Source organism: Aplysia californica, unplaced genomic scaffold (genome assembly GCF_000002075.1).
Source record: "Aplysia californica isolate F4 #8 unplaced genomic scaffold, AplCal3.0 scaffold00018, whole genome shotgun sequence".
Lineage (NCBI taxonomy): Eukaryota > Metazoa > Mollusca > Gastropoda > Aplysiida > Aplysiidae > Aplysia > Aplysia californica.
Genome location: NW_004797288.1, coordinates 1526918 through 1544352, shown reverse-complemented (window position 1 = coordinate 1544352; position 17435 = coordinate 1526918). Strand labels below are relative to the sequence as shown.

At 37.6% G+C, this 17435-nt stretch overlaps 1 protein-coding gene across 2 annotated transcripts in view; it reads right to left on the bottom strand.

The window, feature by feature from the left end:
• Window positions 1-1105: 1105 nt before the first annotated feature.
• Window positions 1106-17435, bottom strand: part of LOC101851697 (apoptotic chromatin condensation inducer in the nucleus) — a 53020-nt gene continuing 36690 nt past the window's right edge. Inside the window, exons 9-21 of one of the 2 annotated variants that reach the window (XM_005090506.3) lie at window positions 17074-17119; window positions 14848-14932; window positions 14250-14383; window positions 12392-12517; window positions 11424-11685; window positions 10663-10901; window positions 9946-10053; window positions 8515-8765; window positions 5709-5848; window positions 4915-5018; window positions 3588-3686; window positions 2878-3073; window positions 1106-1785 (exon numbers count right to left, since the gene is read on the bottom strand). In XM_005090506.3, the coding sequence (XP_005090563.1) occupies window positions 2903-3073; window positions 3588-3686; window positions 4915-5018; window positions 5709-5848; window positions 8515-8765; window positions 9946-10053; window positions 10663-10901; window positions 11424-11685; window positions 12392-12517; window positions 14250-14383; window positions 14848-14932; window positions 17074-17119 (1765 nt within the window). In that variant the 3' untranslated portion in view covers window positions 1106-1785; window positions 2878-2902. Of the gene's footprint in view, window positions 3074-3587; window positions 3687-4914; window positions 5019-5708; window positions 5849-8514; window positions 8766-9945; window positions 10054-10662; window positions 10902-11423; window positions 11686-12391; window positions 12518-14249; window positions 14384-14847; window positions 14933-17073; window positions 17120-17435 lie in introns of both variants that reach the window. The other variant, XM_005090505.3, reaches the window with a different exon arrangement.

Sequence of the window (17435 nt, the reverse complement as noted above, 5' to 3'; positions counted from 1 at the left end):
TTAAAAGCAGTTTTTATTAACTTTTTAAAACATGCCCTACCCTCATAACAATTCACAATAAAAGATTTAAAAGTCAAATCAATGAAAACTCTTTTGAATGCATTGTTAAAAAATGGAGAAAATTATCTTTTTTTTTTTATGGAAGCACATTTTGGTCAAAAAGTGATTTTTTGTCATTATCACTTATCAGCCTGTAGCTCAAAAAGGTCTGTGGTGACTTTTGGTAGGCCTACCTTTCTTTAGGCACACACACATATAAACAATAGGCAATGCGAATAATGGTTCACAAGCAGATGTCATGGATGGCTTCCAGTAAGAGATAAAGTTCGTTGCAGGAGAATAATGAATAAATCTACATCAGCAGGGGCTGTTCACCCTGCAAGCGCTGTATTCGAGCTTGCTCATTTATCATTTATCTATTCGTTGAAATCCGAGTTATATTAATTAATTTTCATGTATTAAAAAAAACGGGGAATCTACATCCTTTAGTTGAATTCAAGTTTTCATTTGATCCGAGTTCATTGAATCTAAGTTCCACAGTAATGATGAGGACTATCCCGAGTAGGATATGAAATTTGATTCTGACAATGATATGAATGAAGGTGCGAACTGCTCAAGAACTAAGGCAGAAGGGCATGGTAGCCTCAGGAGATCAGGGCTCAAAGGGCAAAGAGCCCAATCATTTCACCACAGACACTGGTCATCTGTTAACTCCAATGTCCCATATAGAACAGATTTATATAAGGAAGGGAAAACATTCTCACGATAAGTTATCATTTTCCTCATTCTTTCATGATGCCTCTCTTTCCTTGCTTCTTCCTTGGTACACCAAAGTTCCTTCCAATTGCCAAACGCAACTTTCTGTCCAAAACACAAAGGCCATACTTATAATACAGAAAAGACAACAGAGAAGTGATGACTACTTTGACCAAAGACACACAACCCGGACAAATGACAAAATGGGATTTTTAAAAAACTAAAACAACCCTCCTCATTAATAAAAAAAACAAGTGCCACACATCCAAAACAGGGAAAAAAGAACAAACCAACACAGCCAAGACAATATGACGATACAATATGAGGACAAATAAAACCAAAGAGCAAAGAGCATTTCATCGGTATTTATTGAAAAATAAATACATTAAAAGTGATCCATCACACTTTCAGAAAACAGGCAATCTCTCCCATCACTTCTCCACTCACTCACTTTACAAAGTACTACTGCATAAAAACCTGCCCATCATAAGGCCCCTTTTTCAAATGACTTTTCCTACTGGCCACAGAAGATGAACATATCACAAACATTTTACTCACAAAACAGATCTATAAATAAATCAATGCCACCCTTCAGAGCCAAGCAATATGAGCCATTGCACATATGTTCCCAGACATATTGAGATTAGGCTGTACTTTAAAAAATCAACTGATGTTTGTTCCCCTAAAGCCCATGGCAAGAAGCACTGCAGACTATTATGTACTGAGATCCAATAAAACAAATGTAAAACTATCCTAAGCTTTTGTGTTTCCTTTTTCAACAATATATAACAATCTTTTACATTCAAAACAATAAACTAATAACATACATTCAGACAGCAACACATCCCCTTCTTCAAAGGTAAACATTACAAATATAAATAAATTCTACAATCACCATTTGCATCAACTCCCTTAAGTTAAATTTCCTCAAGAAATATATTCCTCACTCAGAATTCTATGCCTGCACCTTTACAGGCAATGTACAGCTTCTGACTGGGAATGAACCATGAGCTTGTGGTACACTTTTGTCTGTAGAGGGTAAATTCAGAAACTGCGTTAAAAAATAATATAACCCTAAAAAAGGAAACTTGGAGTCATTGTTAAAATCATAAGTATGATTAAAAGCATAGGAATCGAAACTAGAGTGTTCTTTGTAAGCCTTCCTGTTCTTCCAAGTATTTCATCTTCTTCCATCAACAGACAATAGCTTCCAAAAATTCTGAACAATACATGATTTTGAATAAACCGAAAGCCACTGTTCAACTTTCTCCAAATTACAAGTTACAGGACAGAGGTTGGTAGCACTGTGCTGCAATGAAATGCCAAAAATTCATATTTAGTTCAAGCCAAGTTGCATAGCCTCTTTGCAGCAAAAATATTAAACTTGAAACATGGACGCTTTATTGAAAGCAAAGTAGTCATGCAAAATATTGGTCTAAAAATCACATTAGTAGTGTCACCACGTCGTGAAATCAGGCGACAATCAATACTTGGGCATACAGAGTTATTGGTATCATCTTAACATTCGTTTACTTGTCTTGCTTTTGATTTTTTTTAAATACTCGCCTCTCTTGAACAAACATCAAGATATTTTTAATTGAAGGGTGTTGTCGCCTAAAGTCAGGGGTAAAATTAGCCACAACACAGAGAGCCAACAAAGTTTGGTGAATTCACAAGTTTGAGTATCCTTGGAAATTGCAAATATACTCTCTCCTTTTTTCCCCTCTAATCAACATTCTGCCATAAGATCCACATAGAAAGTGTTTTAAATGAATTGCCCAACAGGCAAAAAAATTCTGGTTTCTTCGATTTCATTATTTTGACAAACGACTGATTTCACCATGATGCAATACATTTGGTGTCGACAACACCAAAGCATCTGGCTTTTTTTTATGAAGTCTTTTTATGCTAATTTATCAACTGTAGCATTTAACAAAATCACTCCATCCCTTGAGGGAGCCTCATAGAATAGACCCATTTTGAGCTATTGTTACACTACGTTACTCTCACAATCGGGACACTTCCCGAAAAACTTAAGAATGAGTAAGAGATTAAAAGAAACCCACTGGGTCCATAACTCTATGGTGCAACTCATATCCCGATTCCCAATGCAACAAATACCTGAAATGAACATATTTCAAGTACTTCATCTTCTCCTTCTTGATCTACTCCGACTTCTGCTTTCACTGGACCTGGCCCTCTCTTGCCGTCCACGATCTCTTTCTCTCTCTCTATCACGACTCCGGGCACGCTCCTTCTCTCGCTCCTTCTCCCTCTCACGTTCCCTTTCTCGTTGCCTCTCTTCCCTTGCAGCTTCCTGAAACAGTCAGTATCAAAAAGTCATTTCAAAGTTTTACAAGTCACCCAGTGCAGAGGAGAAAAGTGGTTGTCTGAGACAGGTGATCATCTCGGACAGTATTATTAAAATGCAGAAAAAGAAAAGAACAAAAAAGGCGCACATTGGGGAAATTGTCATTTGTCCATGCGACTGTCTTGCACAGGTGGCCATTAGAGCAGGTTTAACTATATTCTCCTGCAGTCACCCATATGTCATTGTTTAGGTCTTTGTCGATCAAAATTTAGCTTTGGCACGATTGGTTGGTTGGTCGTGTAAAAAGAAGCACATTGAAACTTTTACGGTCATTTGGAGCTGAAGTAGTAGGCGTCCTCCAACCACCTGCTAGAGCAATTGTTACTCCATTACTTCTCTCAGAAGGATCATAGAACTAACCTGAGGAGGGTAAGGACAGGAGACAAAAATAAAGTTAAAGGAGCCTGAAAAGTTATATGAGTTTCGTTTGGAGAAACAGCGTGTCAATGAATGCACTCACCCTTTTCTTCTGTTCTTCTTTCTCCTTTTCCTCCAAGGCAGCTCTTCTCTTTTGACGCTCCTTTTCTTGTTCCTGTTTCTTTACTTGTCTCTGAAGAGCCTGGAGAGAGATATGTAAAAAATCATTTAAAATGTAAGAACAGATGTTTTACTACTGGAAACCTCCAATCAGACACGAGAGACAATACAGATAGATGGTGTTATGCTCTAACTGTGTTACTGGAAGAAACAGGACAATTTTTCTTCTGTTCTAAACCCCTTGTCGCTTGGTCAAAATCTTCATCCCCAATTAAAATGAAGAGCTAGCACGCATGCACTATAAATAAAATAAAATTGCCATGGACTAACTTTCATGAATTCTCTCATCAATTAAATCACATGAAACCAGTTACACTGTCATAGCATAACACCATCAATATATATACAGTCAAAATTGTCTCAGACAGTTACCTATAGTCAAAGAAAAAAATGTCTGTCTTAGACAGGTGGACCTCTTGGACAGTATCATTATAAAATAGAAAATATGCAAGGGGGCAGTAGGAAGCAGTCGTTTGTACAGGTGACTGTCTTTAAGACATGGCCGTTGGAGCAGGTTCCCATGTGAATTCATTTGTGAGCTGTATTGAAGCAAGTTTAGCAACAATCAGAGTAGTTTTGAAGTTTATTTTACGAACACATTGGATTCAACTTCAAAGACATCCAACAGAATGCACAAAGAGTTATAAAACGTTAAACTGGAGTTAGTCACAAGGTTGTAAAGTTTCTCCAAAGGACAATATATGAATTTGAAAGGAAGAGCTTTCCGGGAGGTGGTTTGCATCAAGTTCCCATTCTCCGCTCAAATGTTGCTCTCTTGCGCTGATATCATTGAGGTTTTTTTATCAGCTGTGCAAAAGTACTTATCATGCTGCTGGCTACTTCTCACATGATACACACACTCCCTGTACACAAGTCCTTCAGCCATGTAGGTAAATGGTACTTGGGACAAACAACAGAGGCAGGTTCACATTGCTAAAAAAAGAAAATCCCGTAAGCCACTTTCACATTACTCCTTCAAAAAAAAATTAGTAAACTACCCTTATACAGCTCAACCAAAGCGAAACGGTTTGGGATGCACTTCAAAATACATTCGAAACTGTCCAAGACAGCCACCCATTGTCAAGAAAAAAAGTGGTAGTTTCAGCAAGCTCTTGGATAATGTCATTTTAATATAATTTTTTTTAAAGTAATGGGGAAAGTGGTTATTTGTACATGTGATTGTTTTGGACAGAATGCAAATAGTGCCGGCTAGACTGTATATTGGTGCTGATCTAAAGAAAACCTTTTACCTGTTCTTCTGTCAGAGGCAGCCAGTAAATACAAGGGGTTGCCTTTGTTTTTCTGAATAAGTCATCCAATAACTTGGCAGGAGGTTCTTCTTCAGCTTTCGTTTCTGCAGAAAACACAATTTAGTCATGGAGTCAAACACATTCCTGAAAGTACCTAGACTTCTAAAGTAACAGTGATCAAAGAACAATGGCCCTAGTGGATCAGATTCTTGGACAACTTTTTTTTCTTAGTTTTTAGTTTTAGTAGAGGTTTTACGGTGCTCGCAAATGCAGAAGGTCACATCAGCGCCAGAAGATTAAAGGTGTTACAAGAGAGTAACAAACATAAAAGAGAAGAAGAAGGGGAGATAAGGACGATAGATGTTTGATAGGAAAGGAGGAGCAAACCACACCAGAGCACCCGCCAACAACTTTTTATCTCAAGTGCAAAGTGTAGTAAACCAAATGACAAGTCTCTGAAATATACAAGGTGAAGAAACTGCCGGCAAAAATTAGAAGCAAGACAAGAAATATCAATTAAAGTAGGCTTCGGCCGCCACTCTAGCAAAATTCAAAATTCCTACAAAACTGAAAATGTTTAATGTGTCCCACACGCTCATATGACTTTATGAAGTTGTGAGAGTCGTAAAACACTTACGCTGTAAAAAAAAAAAAAGACAAGCAATGGAAGAAGGCTCTTCCGTGTACCTTACTCACTACTACAACCACATGTGGGTTTCAAGGCAGTGTCTTGAACAGATATCAAACAGACATAACTCACAAATTTACCTGGACAAGTGAACCATATCAAATACCTTTTTGTTTCTTTTCTTTGCGTCTGTCTTCATCTTTCTTTTCTCTGCTTTGCTCCCTTCTCTTCTGCCTTTCTCTATCACGGGAACGAGACCGTGATCTTCTCAGAGGGCGCTCATCCTCCTTTGATCTTGATCTTGATCTGCGGAAACACATCGACAATAATTACAATCAAAGAAACGAATATAAACAAGTTCATAAGCATAGAGTAAAGGGAGGATCCTCCTTGACCGAACTCTCCAGTCATTTCTTATATCTACTTTGTGTTGAGAAAACATTTAACCGTTTCGCACTTACAGCGCCCGTATGCGCCCACGACCCCCGCTCATCCCTACAGCGCCCGAATGCGCCCGCCACAGGGGTGTTTGTTTCGTGGCCGCGGGAGGCTTCTACTTTTACTATCATCAGAAGTTTAACTTAGCTATCTTCATAGAGGAAGAGTTCCGGTTTACTATGGTGTTTTTCTTGTTCCGCTAGCACAAAGAGTCATTTTTTGAGCGGGAACAAAAGTCGGAGGAGATTTTAGTTGTAAACACGCCATCATGTCTCTAGGATGCATGGGCGCAAAGCTGCCCGATATGAGTACGGCAAAAACAAAATAAAAACACCCAAAGAAAAGTCTTTTCGGTGCTTTCAAGTTTCCACCAGAGGCTTCAATCTCCGTGAATGTGTTGTATTTCTTTTGTGTGGATTACCTCTTTGTCAGTGGCAGAAACTTCGTGAGTTGAAGAAATGTAGTATACAAGGTCTAGATCTAGATCTAGATTCGGAATCCAAGACACGCATCTCAGAAAGACCTCTCACATCATTTCATACTCTTCTATTCCACTTATAATTTTGTACTAGTAATTTAGCTCATTCATTTTCTTTTCAGAAAATACTATTTTCATAATTTTTGGTTGTGTTTGTGATTTTATACAATTTTTTTAGTAAGGTACCCCTTCAATTTTCGTGGAGTTGTTGCCCTTGTCTTAAGGATGGGGGGCCACAGCTGGCCAAGCCTGCTAAGTGCGAAAGGGTTAAGGGGTCTAGCTACCAAGAAAAGCTATCTTAGTTATTTACGCATCTTTTGAAACCAAACTTTACCAAAATATGTGGTACCCTACCAAAAATAAATAAAAATGTTCAAAAACAATTTAACCCAAAGTGTTAAGTAACACCGGCGGCCATATTAAAAGGATGCAATACTTTAAAACCTTTAAAGTAATGTCCCTTTTTTGTACCAATTTTAAACACAAAATCAATTTCAAATGCAGATTTCCGAAATACAGTCAAACCTGCCTCGACGGCCACCTGTACAAACGGCCACTTTCCATTTCCCCCCTTGCGTTTTTTCTATATGATTTAACTGAGTAAAACGGGCACCTGTCCAACACGGCCGCGGCCACCATATTTTAACACACAACCCCTATCACACTAAGCAATAACACCTGTCTTAGACGGCCACCTTAGTGACTCCATTACGTTTTGTCATAAATCATACATTGGCCCCTGGCGTTGTGGGCGAGCCGTCATAATTCAATCACCTGTCGTTGTTAGGTAGTCCCTCCAACCGATAATGATGCTTAGGCCCTTCCCACTGTTGACCAATAGCTACCAATTTTCAGCTGCTGGTGAGGTAAGCGTGCGATCCCTCATAACCCATAAGCCCCACACAGATCTCATACAAAAATCGTAAGTGAGATGAGGGGTCACTGTTTACCCAGTCTGTAACAAAGTAACAATGGACGTCAACATGAACTTGTGACAGAAGCGTCCCTTGTTCTCCGAGTGGTGGCAACCCATGTGTTTGTTTTAACATGGCACTCGGTCTTCCTTGTCTGATACATTTCGTTTTATTGTCACCCTTGTGCAAAATCAGCAACAAAATAAAAATTACAAACAAAATACAAACCAACAACAAGAACAACAACAAAGCGGCTACTTTCGATTGGGACCTCAGATGGAAATGATTTGTTTTCTTCATCTTGATCAGTCCTGCCTAAGACGGCCACCTGTCTTATACGACCACTTTTCTCCTTGACAATGGGTGGCCGTCTTACACAGGTTTGACTGTATTAAGTAAATTTTCTCAAATATAACTAGCCAGGTACCTGTAACTACCAAATCTGAACATACTTGGAAAGTTCCAGTAAATTTTCTTGATAAGTAATTCAGATTATAAGATTTGAGGGATGAATGGTCTTTCAAAAATAAAGTTTTGAGAAAAACATTTAAAATTGTCACTGTAATTTGAGGGTTTGTTCCTTCGGGAGGTTCCAGTACCAGTATCAATTTTTTTACCAAATGGACCAGAAAATCAGATTCAGCAATGATCAAAGGTGTTAAAAAGCAGCTGTCCAGAAAATCAATAATTTCATCGAAAATTTATCAAAAATGTTACATGTTAGACCCCTTAAACATGTTGAGGTCAGATAATCAATATGTTTGGGGGTTTTTTTTAGGTGAACTTGTTTAACAGTCAAAACTTTACCTTCTAATCTCCAGTCTGTGAAATAAATTTTTTCTTGGAGTAATCTTTCTCATTTTTCCTTTCTGTACATTGACCAGAAAAAGAGGTCCCATCTTACTAGCATTTACAAAAGTGGAAAAATTGTAGATACCAACATAATAAAAGCAACAGAGAGACAAATTTAAAACGCAATTAGAAAATGGTGACTGATAAAAAATAAACAAAAATATAACACGTAGAAAGAAAAATAGAACACAAAAGCAGACTTCAACCTGTCATCCACATGTTCAAAATCATCAAAACACTGCTGTGATCCAATAAACAGAAAGAAAAAAACAAAATGAGATTTGGCCTACCTTGAAAGCTGTTGGATCTTATCTCTGTCCCATTCTCTCACTGGATTCTTTTTCTCCAGTTCTCGTCTTCTCTGACGATCACCCTCCCTTTTCTCTCGGGCTTCTTTGTCCCTTTCTTCCCTTTCTTTTTCTCTCTGTTCACGAGCCTTCTTTCGCTCATCATCTTCTTTCTTTTCTACTGGCTTTCTTTGTTCCTCCTGTTTTTTAGGTGGTATGGGGACACCAGCATCCTCAGCTTTTCTGTGCTCCACCTTCAAAGCAAGAAACATAAACGAAACTTCTAGTCATTTGCAACAATGCTTATGAGCTAAACCAGAAAGCTATAGAACATACGCAGTTGCAATTTTTCTCCCAGGATGTACGTTAAAACTGACAAGCTCAACTACATCTTTAGAGAAGAAAAATTAACATCCGCATTATTTTTATACATACATTGAATCCTTGCCAAGATAAAACTACTGTGCTTCTGACTGTGAAAGGCAGAAATTGAGGAACATTTTAAAGGCCACTTTAAGGTTATAAAAGACAAAACAGAAAGTGTCTAAATAGTGTGACACTGCTGAGTTCTCAATTTTACATAATGGAAATCTTGGTTTTAGTAGGAGTTTAACAGCACTTGCAACACTATTTAAGTCAAATAAGTGCCGAAGATTAAGAGGTGTTACAAGACAGTATCATGCACAAAAAGGATGAGAGATAAAGACGATAGATGCTTGATAAGAAAAAAGGAGCAAACCACACCAGAGCACCCGCCAACCACCCATATAATGGAAATCTTTGATTGGGTATTATATTAAAATGCTGACATATAAAAGTTGAACTAAAATTATTCTAGATATAGAAATGATAACAAAGCCACAGAATACAGTCGAAGTTGTCCAAGACGACCACTCCCTGTTGCCTTATAAAACTAGACATCTTCGACAGAGTAATTATAAAGTTTTTAAAGGGGAAATGGGAAATGGTCGGGGGAGTTTTTGGGTTTTTTATAGTAGAAGGCTTTATGGCGCTCGCAACTGTATAAGGTCATATGAGCGCCAAGGGGTGGATGTCAACAGAGAAGTCTTTACAGGGAATCAGACTGTTCACCTCTCTAGCTTCCACAGCACAAGGTCCGCTTCGAATATCAAGGCACCCCAAAATAGCAGGTCACAAGAGAGTGACAAACATACAAAAGAAGTAGAGGAAAATTACAATAGTAAGGATCAGGGGAAAAAAAGAAGCAGTTCCCTGTTGCAGATCAGGCACCGTTATGAGCGTGACATGAGTCAGCTCATTTACAATTCTATGCTTGAACGAGAAATGTCCTCTCTTTGGGAATGGCCCAAAGACACTTCAGTCAGTGGCACTTCCCCGGGGAGTAAAATGGTCGTTTATACAGGTGATTTGTCTTGTACACATGGTTATTGGAGCAGGTTCAATTGTACTTACATCTTCAAGGGTAGCGTAGTCCACTACAAGGATCTTTGGATTTGACTGGGGCCATTTAGTACCATGAAGACATGATCTTGCTTTTACAGCATCCTCTTCGGTTTTGTACTGCCAACAAAAGTTCCAAGAAACAAAAAGTTTAGCAAGTATTGTTAGAAGGACAGTGTGTATTTCAATTTCCCCACTGCCTTAATAATGAACAACAACAATATGAATATTGAAGACAAGATCCTCTATACCATACAAATTGCTTCAATATTTGACAATTACAGCAACTGAACCCTTATACAAAAAAAGACTAAAAAATAATGGAAATAAAATTATTTTATCCACATCTGACTTGAGATTCCTAAGAATCCAAAAGGCAACACAGTGTGTGTGTGTGTGTGTGTGCATGCGTGCGTGCGTGCATGAGCATGAGAAGACAACTCATTTTAAAAAATGTTATTACTCATTTTAAAAAGTTTTTTTTTTATGGTATAAGCAATTCTCAGCATAAAGAACACCAATATAAAAAAATAATAAGCAATGGCCACAACACACAAGTAATTAATTACAAGCAAATCAACCCACAAACTAAGATACCGATGTGACAGAAACAAAATTAAATACATTGATTCTTTTTAAAAAAAAAAAAAAAGGTCACTGACATTTCCATCAAAATTAATACTTATTTAAGAAATGCTTAATCAATACCTGAAGATAACATACACTTACCGCTGCTAAACAATGCGACTTTATATCATTGATCCAAAAGTATTCTTCATCCAGCTCTCCGCTTCTTCTCAGGAGCTCCTTCAACTGGTTGACAGTGAACGGTCGCACTAGACACGCAATGCGAATGACTCTGTCGACAGGATTTCTGGCTGGAGACTGGGAACCTGTGCCAACAGGCTCTGGTTCATCTACAGCCGGTAATAGCGGTTTCGCAGGCCTTGTAGTAGCTGTTATTCTCTCTGAAAATAGATGTGCAATAGGAAACCCAATAATACCCTCAAGGCTTAAAAAATTCTCACTGAAATCATATAAAACTTTTATCTTCATTCAGCACATTAAAATTTTGCTTATATTAGAACCAGTAAACTGTAAAAACTTAATGACCATACGAATGTTGATCCTGTAATGTGATGAAGTCGAAACTCAAAAATTCATTGAGGCATATATTCTAAACTTTGCAATCACAAACATAACAAAAAGAGTTTTTTCTATGTATATCCTAGTGACACTGTCCAAGAGAACCACCTAATCAACATTCCACCCCATGACTGCACTTTTAATTCAGCCAAAATATACCCCACAAAATACAAACTGCTCTATGAAATTTCATTTTCCATAAACCATACACCTACCTAACAAAGCTTCGACCATGCTTCTCATCCATTTGCTATCTCATATTTCTGGGTAACCCAAGCCGTGTCGGGTACAACTATTGTATAGATGTGAACACCACGCACAAGCCTTTAAGCTAACACAATTACCTTTGCTGTCCTTTGAGATTGCCTTCTTTCCTTCAGCTTTGTCTTCTTTCAACGTCTCATCTTCTTCTTTCTTTTTCTTTCCTTTCTTTATCTCCTTGAGCTTTTTCCCTCCCTCCTTTGGAGCAGCAGAGGTGATTTTAATAATTTTCTTCTCTGTGTCTGCTGGGGGTGCTGTCTCTTCCACTGTGGTCACATCCTCACGGGCTTCCACTGTTCTCGCATCATCCTCCACATTGTCTACTTCCATTTGCTCAGGCGAATCCTGTTGGGAATTTCAAAAATTATATGTAGGAATTTTAATAGATCTGAACTCAACAAATTTGTTCACATCTCTTTCACGTGAGAGATGATGCATCATGGTCTGCGGCAAATAAAACTATAGCAAAAGCTGAACATCTACAGTCCAGCTTCTTTTTTGCACACACATATTACTTTTCTAAACAGAAACTCATTTTACAAATCATAAAAAAGTATTTCAGATTCTGGGAGCCTATTACTGCAAGGCAGCCTTACGGTGGAAATTCTGTTGGGGGGGATGTTGTGTGTGTGTGTGTATGTGTGTGTCCCTCACAGAAAGTTAACCACACCCTCTAAATTCCAGTTAACTAGAGTAATCTGCACCATACAGTCTAGCAAGCATAAAGCAAAATTTGAGGAACGCAGAAATCTTTTGGTCATGTACATGTTTTAAATAAGAAAAAAATAAACATGTATTATAAGACAAAATTCAGGACCAGAAAAATCGTTCACTATGTGAGTCCTAGACTGTAAGTTAAAATGCATTTTTCATATTTAAAATAGAAAACAGTAGTAGTGTAACAAATATCTCTTTACTGAAAATAATTAATAAATATACATTTACAAAACTTTGTGACATGGTAAAAAATCAAAATGGATTCCAAAAGTTTGTTCCATATTTATTTCCTCTCAATATCTTATTCATTATTTTAACAACTCAAAAATCTTACCTGAACTATCGTCCTTTTCATCTTGATGTCCCTGCGGTCTTCTTCAGGTTCATAATCAAGCGTATTGACAACTTCCGTCTCCATGTCAAATACTGTTTCAGTGAGCTTTACTTCTCCAATCAGACCCTGAGTATTGTTTGAAATAATAAAACAATCAAATCTCTCTAAATTCAAACTCACATAACAATGTCAAGACGGTTAACCCTAACTCTGGCAAGTGGTTTCAACAGGAATGGCAGGGCCAGTCAGCCAAAACGTGCACATGCTTTACAAATCAAATTTATGGACTTGCATCAAATAAAAACCCTACAAAAGTATATATTTTCTGAAAGATAATTGAATGAACTTTTATATTTTGCCCTTGAACATATGATTTTATTTTATTTTCAAGGGGTTATGTAACTTTGAAATCCAAGATGGCTGACATAAAAAATTTACATGCTCATTAGCATATTCACCAATCTAATGTATTTCTTGTTATAAAAAATGTGAGATAGCAGAAATATGGGTTTTTCAATTACCTTTCAGAAAATGTATAGTTTTATAGGTTTGAGAAGAACAGGTAATGAGTTACGACTGTTTCAATTTGTCATGTGGTCTGTTTCGAGCGCAGCTGATACTCGCTAATTTTATACCAAACTCAACATAAAAACACTCTAAGTACAACCATGTGGTTTTCAGCAATCTGCTGGTAGTCTGTAATAATTAGTATAGCAAAAGGAACCTACTTTACTCTATAGCTCTCCTTTTTCTGCCCCTATTAGACTCCCAAAGTAGTAGAATCTAGAGTACCATTTGAAAGAGAAGTTGGGGCAGGATGAGAACTGGTAATGTATCCCCATTGTCTGTCAGATCTAATCCCAATCTTGAATGAACACCAATAAATCCACCACTAACAGTGTCTGAATTACTTTCCCTAGTCAATTCACTTTCAAATGTATCCAAAAAAGATCGATTTTTGGCCATTTTAGACCCACACAAGTGATAGATCTACACTGGCATTAGTGGCTTGTGACCTGATCAACAAGCTTTCAAAACATCCCTCTGTTTTGAAAGCAAAATACTCTTCTCCTAAGCCAGAATGGTAGAAATATTCTGATTGGTTGGAGGTTAGCCTTTTAGCCAATCAGAAATCACTTTAGGAAGCCCCAAATATTTAGTTGGAAGGCAGAAGCAGCAGTTTACTATATGGTCCTATGAGATCGGCCCTGCCAGTTTCATGGCAGGAAATGGGCCGATCTAATCGGCCCTTGCCAGAGTTAGGGTTAAATATTACAGGTTTGTGATCATTTTGACAGTCCTAACACTGGCATAACTTTTTTTCATTACAATACAAATTCAACAACTATCCTATTTATGAAAATGGATATACCTACAGCATCACCTTTATTGCAGTTGAAATACGGGAGTTTCAAAAAGCCAGTGCACATCAATACCTCCCATTAAAGGAAAACTTTCTGAACTAAAAAATAGCACCTCCAATAGCTCATGACCGACTTTCATGACAGTTACAAAAGCAGCTTCTCACTTCACAGGGTCATTCTCTTTCGCTCACTCCACAAATAGAAATTTTAATCTCAGTCATCACTTCTATACTAAAGGAGTGGCAAAGGCAACACTAGACCGAGCAGAAGAACAGACTTTAGGTACCCCATCTGCACATTCAAAGAATAAAATTAGTGAGAAAAGAGACTTGTGAGGCCAAGTTGATATGACAGAATTATAGTTACCCCATCTGTCTGTCCAAAGTGGGAAGCAAGTGAGAATAGGGACAAGTAAATTACTGTAAAAAGGTAGTTTCTTTAAGTTTGTGCAGCTACCTCGAATTTGTAACTTGAACAATGGTAACAAAGCAAACCTTGAGAGAATCAGAAGATATCTCCATGCTAGTGGTTCGCTTTGTGGTTTTTGCCGCTTTTGAAGTCTTGGATCCCCATTTTCTTTTCTTTACTCCCTTTTCCTTCTTTGACTTGTCCTCTTGCTCTGGTGTGTCTGTTCTCAGGAAAACGGAAAACATCACATTGTCACATTGAGATGCAGAAATGTGTTATGTCACAAAATGCACAAAACTGTCCTGTTTCAATTCTTTTTTAACTACATATTGAGAGCCTTTTTACAATCTGCCAATGAAAAGTTAAAGATGTGGAGGTACCAGTAACATAAATAATCAACTTTGCAAAGAACTATATCTTGGCGGAAAAACAAGTGCTCATTTTCACAAGCAATTTTACAAGCCTTTGTCAACAGCAACTATGCTTCCCCCGACCCACCCCCACCCCTTTCAAGAAATACGTATAAAAAGTATAAGCACTCTCAACTCCACCAATTTGCATAGAATTCTTAGGAAAAGGTATTCAAAATGTAACTGATCAGTATAACAGAGCTGAACATAAAAACTAATATATCCAAAGAAGCAGATGATTCATAATTTCATGAAAAGTCTAATATCAAACCACCTTGAGCCTGGTCTGTTTCTTTACCAGTCACAACTACACTGACTGCGTCATCTTCTTTGACATCAGAGGGTTTACTCTCAGCATCCTGATATTAACGTTTTTCAAAAGAAAAAAAAAAGTGTGAAAGAGTGCAATATCTTGAACATTCTAACAATTTGAAGAAAAAAAAAACAACTACGGTGCAACAAAAGTCTAGAAATGAGCTGTAACTCACTGGGGACCAAGCCAGAGATAATTTCAGGCCACAATAATGCTACTGGAGTCAAGAGGAAAACCCATGACAGCCCTTTCACCTTCGAAGGAAACTAAGACCATTTTAGCTTTTCAAAACACTTGAAGAAGACAGAAACTATCTTTTGAGACTGCAACAAATAAAGGAAGTACAATGAAACACACCCAATCAGAAAACAAGAATTCCTCAACCCTAGATTTTATCTCAAAATTTTGTTCCTATATGTTCTTTGTGTATTTATTTCTCACTAATCTTAAACAAAAATGTGGACAATTTCCACATTTCTCCTTCCAGGAAGGTGATCAAATAAGGCAATCAATACACCATTGATTCAGCTATGTACTTCTTTTAACCATAACTTTTTATAAACTATGCAGTTTAAAGTCTTGTATGATGAGATTCAATCAAAGCTTTTGACTACTCAAATGATACCATCTTCTTCAAAAACAATTTACACAAGAATTGTCAAAAACCTATTACTTCTATTACAACAATACAGTAACCAGAAGTCCAATTTTGAGAGTACAACTTTTTACAAGGCTGGTCCCTAATGAGTTAAGAAGACAATTCAGTCTAGCAAGTAAAGGGTAAGAGATTTTATAATGGCTACTTGATGTTTGTATTTTGAGAAAATATCAAAATCTTAGATCTAGACATTTTACAAAACAACATAGTTCTGAATAATAAAAAGAATAGAATAAAAATTCTGCCATGGAACGACACAATCCAGCACCTGAAACAAGGAAACAATTTGAAAAGATTAATAATAGAATACCACAAGCCAAAGCCCTTGATTTCTTCTGGTCTATTTCGGAGGTCCATCCTTTCTGGTCCACATGGATAATCAGTGCAGGCTGGGACAAAAACTTGGATAATCAGCAAAGATGTTCACCGACGTTCACAGGTAGTAAGGGACTCCTTGACAATGACAGCACCGCCGATGTTGTAAGTTGTTAAGGCACTAGAACTCGTGCTAGTGACTCGTGCATGGTGCTCATGGTGTTAGAAAGACACTTTTCACTGTGCAATCCAACAATGGTATGACTATTTGGCAGAGGTTCCAAGTCAATTCACGAAAATGATGGGCACTGCACATTTCAGAAATTGTCCATCTATTTGATCCAAGAAATATAAAAGTTTGTATCCATTGCACAAATGTTCTTTTCTTCACAAAACAGAGATTTCGTTTAACTTTCTGTCCTGGCACAACTGCAACCGATATAAGCGTCACTGAAGTATTGACCGCCCTTCAACGAAGCACTGACACTCAGTTCTATATGAAGACATGAAGCGAGATTAGAAGAAAAGTTCATCACTTGCAAAACTTTTCAGAGTGACACCATTGACCCGTCTTTGCAGAAACTGACACACGAGGGCAGCATGGGCCAAAACAACACAAGACGTCGTGAAGTATTGGGGCACGGCGGTGTCAGTAGCTATTTCAACAGCATGCGAAATGTTTCGGGGCAAAGGACAGTCCATGTCGAACGAGACCGATGAGCCATAGAGGCATATATGAGACTTGATATTCTTGACATGACATGAAGAAGACCAGCAGAAGATGTCGGGGATCCTTCATGAGGCTGACTGTGGGACGCCGTGGACCAAGGGCATGGCTACTTTGAAGTCATTTGGACGAGTTCAACGGGAGATGGTTGCAACCAACACCTCATCCTCCTGGCCCTAGCTATCAAGTTGAAGCAATGCAGTTTATGTCAGGCTACAATTAAATCAAGAAGACCTCTTGCAAAAACTTATCAATAACCATGTTTCTTTTTTATGTAATGAATTACACCAAGAATTTACCATAAAAAAAACTACATAAATGAACCTCTATCTTAAAATGAACTTGATTGAGAAGATAGAGGTAAAAAAAAAATTAACTAGTCTCACAAATTTAAGCTTTGACATTGAGTAGATGATGACAATTGCTTTTTCTTTTATAAACAAAGTAAAAACAAGCGAACATTAAAGAAATAGAAAAACAAACTCACATTTTTGGATGCCGTTTCAGTAGATTCAATATCTTTGTCATCAACACTGTAGAAACAGGAAGTATGGAAGGTATTAATCCATGAGTATTACCACTGTGTTGGGAAAACTAAAAACATAAATTCATCTAAAAAAAACATTTGCCACAGGGACCTAAAAGAAAACTGCAGTCAACAAACAGGTATCAGAATCTACAGCAGCATCTGCAACGCAATTAAAATTCATTCTTTTGTGGAAAAAACAGGCAACATTCACCTCTTCATTAACATTGAGATGAAGCAATAATTGTGTGAAGGCCAGATAAACTAACAGCCTATAAAATAAAAATGATGGAAGAGGAAGGGTACTCTTTAAATTATACTAA